The following is a 9,113-nucleotide window of genomic DNA, read 5'->3' on the forward strand; positions in this document are numbered from 1 at the left end:
ATGTTTTTTCACTTTTGTTGCATGATCTGTCAGTGCCACGCATGCACGGGAGCCATCGTTAATTAAGTCACTACAATACACACAATAAGCTTTGCCTGCGGTTTCTTCAAAAATTGTCCAAGAGCTTCTGTAACTTCGTCGAACTTGGAACCAATTTTAACCTTTACAGTGACTTTTCTGTCAAGCCAGTCCCATCGGAATTTATTCTTGACGTTTGAGTCAATTTCTAGGATTGAAGACTCCTGATCTTTCGTCAAAAATTTCATAATTCCGCTCAAAACGATCCGAGAACAATGAATTTGCGAGACGAACAGGCCGCCATGAATCAGGTAAAACAATATGTTACATGCAATTTGATTGGTCCAATCGCTTGTAGTTAACCAATCGCTGGGCCGTTTATAATCGAGCTAAGACTTCCGCAACAAATAATGCCTTCAGTGATCTGATTAGTTGAAGCTTTCATACACGTCCAATCGCAGGGCTGTTTACAAACGGAAAACGGAGAGACTGTTCGGGAGAGCTCGTGAAAACTCGACGATAAGGTACCTGACCGCCCCTAAAATTTTCTCAACGGATTTAGACGATTCACAAAAATGATCAATTTAAGAAATAAAACGGCGGATTTCCGCGGATCCGCGGAAAATTGCCATGTATGAATAGGGAAAGAGACTACTGTAATCTGTGTGTGAAAGTCTCGGTTCGGTTGTTAAATTGTACATAGACTGCATTCTAGGACAGCATGACCCAATCTAAATGGGGCTTACTTCTATCAAACAAATTGGACTTTGGTCTGGTTTTACTCAGTTATGGCACTTCTTTCCACAGCATTTAAGCAAAGGAGTGTCACGTGTCGGGTAAAGTGCCAATCTCTACCCAGATATACATTGTGACATACTTTTCCAGAGCCGTTGCTACATCCTGGAGACCTTGAGGTCCAGTATTGTTTTTGTCCCAGATCACTGTCCTGTAAAGACAAGTGCATAGTGTTACACAAATAGGCGGATGTAGGCAGATTTACTACCCTGTGGTAATCACCTGAGTTTAGAGTTTATCTGCAGCGCCTTTGCCAGCATCTTGGCACCCATGTCGCCCATCGCATTGCCGCTGATGTCCAGTCTGGTGAGTGACGTGTTGCTGCCGAGCGCATTCAGAACAATGGTCAGATCGCTCTTCAGTCGGGAGTCGGCCAGAGACAAAGAGGTGAGGGGCTGGGAGGAAAGGAAAGCTGCCAATTTTAAAATCTTGTCTTAAACATGGAACATTCATATTTTGTCACCATCGCTGCATTTAAGGCCGTCAAATCATTCTCAAATGCATTTACCAACACGTAGACTCTATTATAAATAATACATCTTTAATGAAGCTTGTGAGCTTGTCAAGGTTCATTTCTTAATATGAATGTAGAGGTTTAACCAGTTGAGAATACTTGCTCAATTCAATAACAACAAAGGCGGAAAATTATTATTTCATGCCGACTTGAAAGAAAGTTGCAGGGGGAATTATTTACAGCCTGTGTTTGCACACAGCAGACATTATGCATGCAAATGTAACCGCCGACAAGTCGCCTTAGCTTTCGCGTGCTGTAAATGATGGCATTTTATAGTACTTGTATCCAAAGCGTTTCAAAATCTTGCCTCTCTGTCACACACACAGATGGCTGCTGGGCAGCCAAACAAGGTGGCTTGTCTGACTCAGTGCCTACCGCATGCTGTGTAACGACAAAGCATCGAGTGTAACCCACTTAAGAAGCAGTGGGCTTTGTCACCTCCTTTGCAAAATGAAAACATGGTAACAAGGAAAGTCGCAGGACCAACACCATCAAGTGTCATAGATAATTCCAAAGGAAATGTGGCCTGCAATCACAAGATGGGTATGTGTTGACAAAATGATGTTATTAGGCCCATTTCTCCCCTTTGGACATCGAGAAATTGGCTCTCAGATTCCCTCATTAATCACAGATATTAAGAAATCATTACGCAGGGTTAACACACTCGCCTTGTTTAATTAAACTGGGGAAATGAGAAAATGTATAAAACATAATGAATAGCCAAATTAGAGAGCGTGTAACCATTTCTTCAAAAGCTGCAATAGTAGCTTCCCGCTGTGGGCTATACAATTTTATCTGCCAATGTATGATTGCAGATGGGAAAACTGTCATTGTACCCCACTCAAAGTGAGACAAGTTGTTTGAATTGTTCATCAGGAAATGTCCAAGCTCTCACAAAATGCCTTGTTATCAATGTTGTTTGTGTGTTTTTTTTTTCTTGAATGCATCCTTAAATATTATAAAGAAAAAAAATGTTTTGCTAATATCCACATCCTTTTGAAAATGTTTCTCCTGAGGACAAATCTATTAGCTTTTTTGGAGATACTGCAGTCTTTGTGTTCAGAAACAGTTTTATATTAATCATATAGACTAACAACATCATTACTTGGGAATATTTGACAAGAATACAAATCAACACAAAAAAAACCACATTACATTTATAAAAGGAAAAGGAAGCTAATGTTAGACTACAACGCCTGTTTGCCTATCTCCTACTTCCCTAGAATCTCAGCCTTTTGTTTGACCAAGAACAAAACTTTTCTGTCCCCTTGCATTGTTAACACAACGGTCACTTCTTTATTGACAGACATGAACGCTGCATTTGGCCTTCAATCAACCTTCATTTCTCTTCCCTTAATCCTTATCCTACTGCATAAACCTTCCCACTCAGATCACCAGACTACACACATCAGTCTCCTTCAATGGCTGACACACCCACACGCAAGCAATTCCCCACTCACCACTTCACCGTTGATGTGGGCAATCGAGGGCATGCATGCATTGTGTAGTGAGATATTGGAGGTGCAACGGGTCAAGGGAGAGTGAGGCAGTAAGATACAAGTATCAAGATTTAAACATTCAGGTGATCAATGTAGGGGACTTCTGTTGACATAAAGGTGATAAGTCGTAGTCAACATTACACGCATCAGATTCTGATGTAGCCAAAATCTTGTGAGGAGAGGCATTCTTAACTGTCAAGGTTATGGTGCTTTCAGACCCAGACAAAGAAGGAAATGAAAAACTCACTGACTCTTCCTCCTGGATCATGTGAACCAGACTGTCCAAGACTGGACCAAGGTTTCTGAATCAGATAGAGGATAAGAGCAGTGTTCAAAAAGCAATCTTATATTTTACATGTTTTATAAACAACATATTGCTGGATCGTCCTTTGTGACAGCAGCAGATTTTTCATGTGTCAAGCTTTACAAAGCCTGAGCTTGTAGTCTTACTTGGACTTGATGTTGGTGAAGTTCTTGCCCAGAGACAAGTGTCTTATCGATCGGTTTTTTGCCAACCATATCAGCAGAGTGGACAGATCAGAGTCCAGGCCTGAAAATATTTTTTAAATGTCAGAAAAATAAAAATCCTGTTTTTCGTAGAACACTGAAAAGTATAGAGGGCAGTGGCTCACTATTGTCAGAGATATCCAGGCTGGAGATGTTTGGAATCTCCGCAATGCATCCCTCAAGTATCTGGGACCCTCCAGAACGCAACTGTTGGAACAAGAGCACACAGTCAGATACAAATAATGCACAAGTTGATCACGAAATATGAAACCGCTGGACATGACTCTTAACAGTTTCTGAAAAGAGACTCCCAGATGCTCAACCAATTACACTGCAAAATAGTCGCTCAAAAGTGCTTCTAGCATAGCATCAAGATGCATACACGCAAATTCTCAGAGTGAACATGCAACGACACAGTAGATGGAAAATGAATATATGATGCCTTACAATGAAGTACTAAAATGATTCATGTGTGATAGATAATGGCATATGAATAGGTATGTGTTTATAATTACCCACACACAACATTACATACACTAATGACATCCAATAAATGCTGTGTCAAGCATACTGCCTTTAACTCAGTATACCAATACCGTACCTCTGGGATATAATAAAATTCATTTAGATATTTGTATGAGCTTCTCTTTTTGTTCTGCCACAGCCTTATTCCGAAATTAAGTATTTTTTCCCCTGAAAATTGTCCATACAACACAAACGTTTTTTTTAAGCCCCCCCCCCCCCAAAAAAAAGAAATCACGGTACACAAGTATTCCAAGCGTACATACGTCAAGAGTGCCCTATACCAAGTTTTCATCATGAATGGCTTTGTACATTGCTGCATTCATCTCTACTCAAGTTCTGAAAATCTCTCCAGTTTTCCTGCTGTTGTCAAAACCACAACAGCCAAATGAGGTTATGGTGGCCGCCCCATGACTCACTTTGGGAATGGTATTTGGCAAGTGATGAGCGGTTACTGTATTCTCCAAACAAGAAATCCAACATTCATGCCAACGAATTCAAACTTTGTCTCTCCAGATACTTTTATTTGTAATTGTTTGAGAGTCCTTCAGGTAGGTGCCTTTGGGCAAACTCCAGGCAGGCTGCCATGTGACCATTACAGAGAACTGACTTCCATCTGATTACTCAATCATACAGGCCTGCTTGGGGGATGGCTGCTGACTTGAACTGCCTTCTAGAAAGTGCTTGTTTATCCACAGAGGAACGCTGGAGGCCTGACAGAAAAACATTGGACTCTTGAACACCTCTTTGACTACTGCCTTTGATTACAGAAGGCAAGCTCAGGAAGAGGCCTGGTCCTGTTGGTTCTGAATTTCTCCCACTTATGAATGATGGAGGCTACTGCACACACGGGCATCTTCATAGCAGAAAATGTTTCGGTACCCTTCTTTAGATATGTGCATTAAGACAATCCTGTCTTGGAGGTCTAGAGACATTTCTTTTGACTTAATGCTTGGCTTGTGCTCCAACATGCACTGACAACTGTGGCACATTTGTGGCACACGGAATTTACCACTGGTGTACTCGATGAGACATGTTAAGCATGGTCAGTAGAAAGGATTCAAGGATTCAAGAAATTGTATAATCCACTTTGCAAGAAGGCTTTAACATAGAAAAATCTGGAAAAAGAGTGCTCTGAACACTTTTCTGGATGCACTGTATTTTGTAATGCAGTTCTACTTCTACAACCAAACAAAACTAATACAACATTAATAACATAGGCTACATTAATACCGGGCATTACAATTTTGTGAAGGCAGAATTTTTGAGACACAGTTGTACTGGATGTTATTAGGTGTCAAAGTTTACTCAATCTAAGTGTATTTAAGGGCCATCTTCATCAGCATGACATGGATAATGAAGGACACCTTATGTAGTTCACTACAAACAAGATGGTGAAGAAAAAAATATTTCCAAAGGAGGAAGTTGAGCAGGAAGAACAGTTAACTATTTAACCATTAAGAAGACTAAACCAACACTAGATGCGCTAAGACAACTGAAGAACAAGGAGAAGTTAATTAGTAAGCGGACGCCTATATGTACTTACACAATGGCCAAGCTTACAGAGGCATTAAGGGAGAGAACAGCGTGTCAGACACAGCCCGAAAATTTGCAACACCACACACAGATGCTTAATGACTATATTGTTGCATTAAACACTCACACGCTGACACACACATTTGCATCTTGCGCAGTCCATCTCTTGTGTAAAGCCTACCTAGAGCACTGCATTTACCAAAGGGCTCATTAGGGCATCAAATAATGGTAGAAATGCCTCATTTAATTACCACAGCTTCAATGAGAGAAGATTTCTACTGGTATCTGGAATTGAATTTCCCGTGTGAGTTCTATTCATGTGTTCTTTGCCGATCGCATTTAATTTGCAGAAAGCTCTTTTTCTTCTTCGAGCAGCGCAACTGGTCGTGGTAAAAAAAACATTTTAAAAAAGTGAAAAAAAGTGTAAATTAAGAGACTAAACAGACTACTCCCTCCACCACCACCACAACCACCACCGACCAACAATTATCATCCTTTACCCTGCCTGCTGTCTGCTCAGTATTTCATTATAAAGCCTCTGAATAATACCCATTGGCATGTCACCAGTCTGTCAAATGGTTTTGGAGTGGCTGCTAAAAGGCTGATTGCACGAAAGAAGGATCAGTTCCAAAAGATTAGATGCCGCACTCACCAAAATTAAGCTGAAAATGGCACTTGAACAAAGGGTTGAAGAGTCCATTTGCAAAGATGTGCCATTATTATCAGGTTGGCTGTATATTAAATGACAGCTTAACTCTTTTACACAGATTTTCCCCTAAAAAGTGTTTAAAGAATCGAAGCTATCAACACATAAATTGACAGAGCTTACACATACCATTTGATTTGTGACCGACATATCGTTACATAATAATGTGAAATGCTCTGGCTGGCTTGCAGAAAAGTAGCTAACTAATAGTAAGGAGATCTGTATCTTGCGAGAAAACAGCAAACTTGCAAAGTTTAAACTGCAGTAATGCCATGTGGCAAAATAGGGTGCTTTGTATCTGGGTGGCGGCAAATCTTACCTCACAGCAGCTTAGGTCAAGAGATACATCCTTCACATTGGGGTTACTAGCCAGGCCTAGCAGGAGAGCCCTACAGCATTCAATTGGATGGAAACAAAAATTAAATATTTAGAAATTGATGGATTCGAAAGACATTTTGTTGTTGCGGTTCACTCACTTGAGGACATCTGGCGCCAGCTTTGTTCCTGACACGTTAATGGAGCTGAGAGACATGGCGCTGCTGAAGAAGTGCTTAAATGATGGCGGGACCTCCTTGCCTTTCCTACAGAAAAATATCACAAATGAAACATGACACCAGATTTTGCATGACCACACAGCTTTCCATTTTCTTCGATTTGCAACAGGGGTGTGCATCACTCCCCCCAAAAAACAAAAAACAAAAACAATTCAATATATGACGTGCGAGACAATTTTAAAGACATTTTGATTTTAAAGTCGAACGATTTGATTGATTCAATAGGATTACAACTCAATTCGATGTGGCATGGTTCAGTTTGAGAGGATATGATGCAATGAGTTTCTTGTTGTCATTTTACATACAGTACATATGAATGAACTTGTTAGCACAGTAAATATGGCATTCCCTTCAAAGATATATCTCTCTCCAATAAATGACGATGTTATAGGCATTTCAATGTATTTTAAAGTGGATCGGTTCGATTTGATAGACTTGTATCATTTAAATCAAAACTGATATTCCAATTCATATCGGATTTTGTTACAACCGAACTCAGCATACGGTCAAGGGTTTTATATCTTAAGCAATGGCCATAAAACCAGTGACTTACATTTGGAATAAGCATCCACCAGCCAGTGTCTTTTTCGCGATCCACAGGCTTCTCAGTCTTTATAACATCCACTCCTTTTTCTCTCCTCTCCTGACACTACCGCTGTTCATCTTCCCTCAATATTATCAACACCCCCAGGGCCCCCTCAACATCAGCTCTATGCACCGCTTGATGAAGATCTCAACTCCCCTGAGACTCAGTGGGATTAGATAACAGTGTATCAAAAACCCCACCCCTAACCCATCTGCTACACACGTGACGAGTGCTAACGTACACCTCAAGTCTGTTTGACATGACACTCAGTCACCAGCAGGTGTCACACAGAAAATATTGAGGTCATGGCTGGTGGATGGGGAGGTGCAAAAAGTCCCCTTAAAAAAAACAAAAAAACAAACAGCACTGAGCATGGATATACTTGGTTGGAAAGTGTATGACACTATCGTTGCTTTCTCACCTGTGAGGAAAGACACTCTTCGAAATGTTGAGGACAGACAGATGCTGGGCCGAGCCTCGTAAGAGAGCGGAACAAACCTGTAAAAAAAATAAAAAGGCCTCAGAGTTGGATTTAATTCTCGGAGCCCAAATACCCGAGCAAATTTGAATGGACGTTAAACAGGTCGCTGCGTCAAACCGAGCTACAATAATCCAAACACACACGGGACAGTAGCCGAGACGAGCCACTGCCCATTTCGAGTCAGGTAGTTCAAGCGTGAACAATCCCATCACATTTACAAGTACTTCCCAAGATTATTCGTTTTATTTTTCCAGTACAATTTTCTTAGCTATGGGCCCAAAGAAATACAACAGTACTACCAGGAGCAAAGGAAAAAGAAAGTGGTGCGAAGCATAGTGGATTTAAGGAAGGAGATAATCGCTAAGTATGAAAATGGTTGCATGTTATGGATTTTGCTAACCAATATTGTATGGCTAAGACCATCAAAGTGACTTTGAAGCTCTTTTGAAGTTATTATTTGTTGTTATTCATGGGGTTGATAACTCTCCACTCTCCTCTGTTTCAGACTGACAGCTGGCTACATCTCAGACAAATCAATATTGTTGTACTGTATTTAGTGCTCAGACCTGGAGCAATGCCTCACACATACGGTAAGAGCATCCTGTTTCCTGTTAATTCTACATAAAGTTGAACTAATTTGTTTTCAGACACAATCCTCAGATTTTTCCTTTTTGAATGCATTCGTATTGACTTGAAACAAGATGCATAGACTAAATATGAGCAGACTTTATGACAAGAACAAACTGCATTAGGTAAAAAAAAAAAAACAAAATCAAAAGCTACATGAACAACAATGAAGAATAGTGGACCAAAGCCATTATCATGCATTGTTACCAACATATATTTGTGCTTTTCCTCTACCTATTCTTCTTCGGCACCTACTCACCTGGTCCAATGAACAGTCTGTGTTGGAAAGATCCAGAAATGCAAGGTGGTTGGGCTGGCTCAAGAAGTTGTAAAAATGCTAACAAGAAAACAGAAAACACACAGTGAGCAGAAAACAGAAAAGTACAGGGCAATATGACTTGTATGTTGTTTGGATTTCCGTTGCATTTCAGCAGAGTTCCTTTGATTTAATTGAAATTGTTTTGCTGCCTAACTATAAATCCAATCTACAACTGAAATTGATTTGGATTATTTCTTCAGTTCTTGTTTTGATTGTACAATAGTTGCATAGTACATTATAACCGAAAATAATATGTAGCTTTAATGCCATCCAAAAAGGCTTTAAGGCAGTATGTGCTATGTATGCACCTGCATGTCGTCTCCTCTGAGGATGTTCCCTGAGAGGTCCAGATGGACGAGGCTGCTGGGGATGAATGGATTGGCACTCAGTGACTGACAAAGGCTGTTCACCCCTGAAAAAACACACGCACACACACACACACACACACA

The 9,113-nt window shown here is 40.4% G+C and overlaps 1 protein-coding gene across 5 annotated transcripts in view; it reads right to left on the reverse strand.

The window, feature by feature from the left end:
* The window catches only part of LOC109517640 (F-actin-uncapping protein LRRC16A), a 54,472-nt gene that overhangs the window by 11,681 nt on the left and 33,678 nt on the right, over window positions 1–9,113 (reverse strand). For 3 of the 5 annotated variants that reach the window (XM_019872922.1, XM_019872921.1, XM_019872924.1), the window contains 11 exons: window positions 8,973–9,076; window positions 8,605–8,682; window positions 7,659–7,735; window positions 6,574–6,678; window positions 6,417–6,486; window positions 5,402–5,413; window positions 3,459–3,540; window positions 3,277–3,376; window positions 3,074–3,128; window positions 1,036–1,208; window positions 896–964 (listed from right to left, as the gene is read on the reverse strand). In XM_019872922.1, coding sequence (XP_019728481.1) covers window positions 896–964; window positions 1,036–1,208; window positions 3,074–3,128; window positions 3,277–3,376; window positions 3,459–3,540; window positions 5,402–5,413; window positions 6,417–6,486; window positions 6,574–6,678; window positions 7,659–7,735; window positions 8,605–8,682; window positions 8,973–9,076 — 925 coding nt within the window. The remainder of the gene's footprint in view (window positions 1–895; window positions 965–1,035; window positions 1,209–3,073; window positions 3,129–3,276; window positions 3,377–3,458; window positions 3,541–5,401; window positions 5,414–6,416; window positions 6,487–6,573; window positions 6,679–7,658; window positions 7,736–8,604; window positions 8,683–8,972; window positions 9,077–9,113) is intronic. The other 2 variants (XM_019872923.1, XM_019872925.1) reach the window with 1 other exon arrangement.

The sequence above is a fragment of the Hippocampus comes genome, unplaced genomic scaffold (assembly GCF_001891065.2).
Source record: "Hippocampus comes isolate QL1 unplaced genomic scaffold, H_comes_QL1_v1.1 scaffold242, whole genome shotgun sequence".
Lineage (NCBI taxonomy): Eukaryota > Metazoa > Chordata > Actinopteri > Syngnathiformes > Syngnathidae > Hippocampus > Hippocampus comes.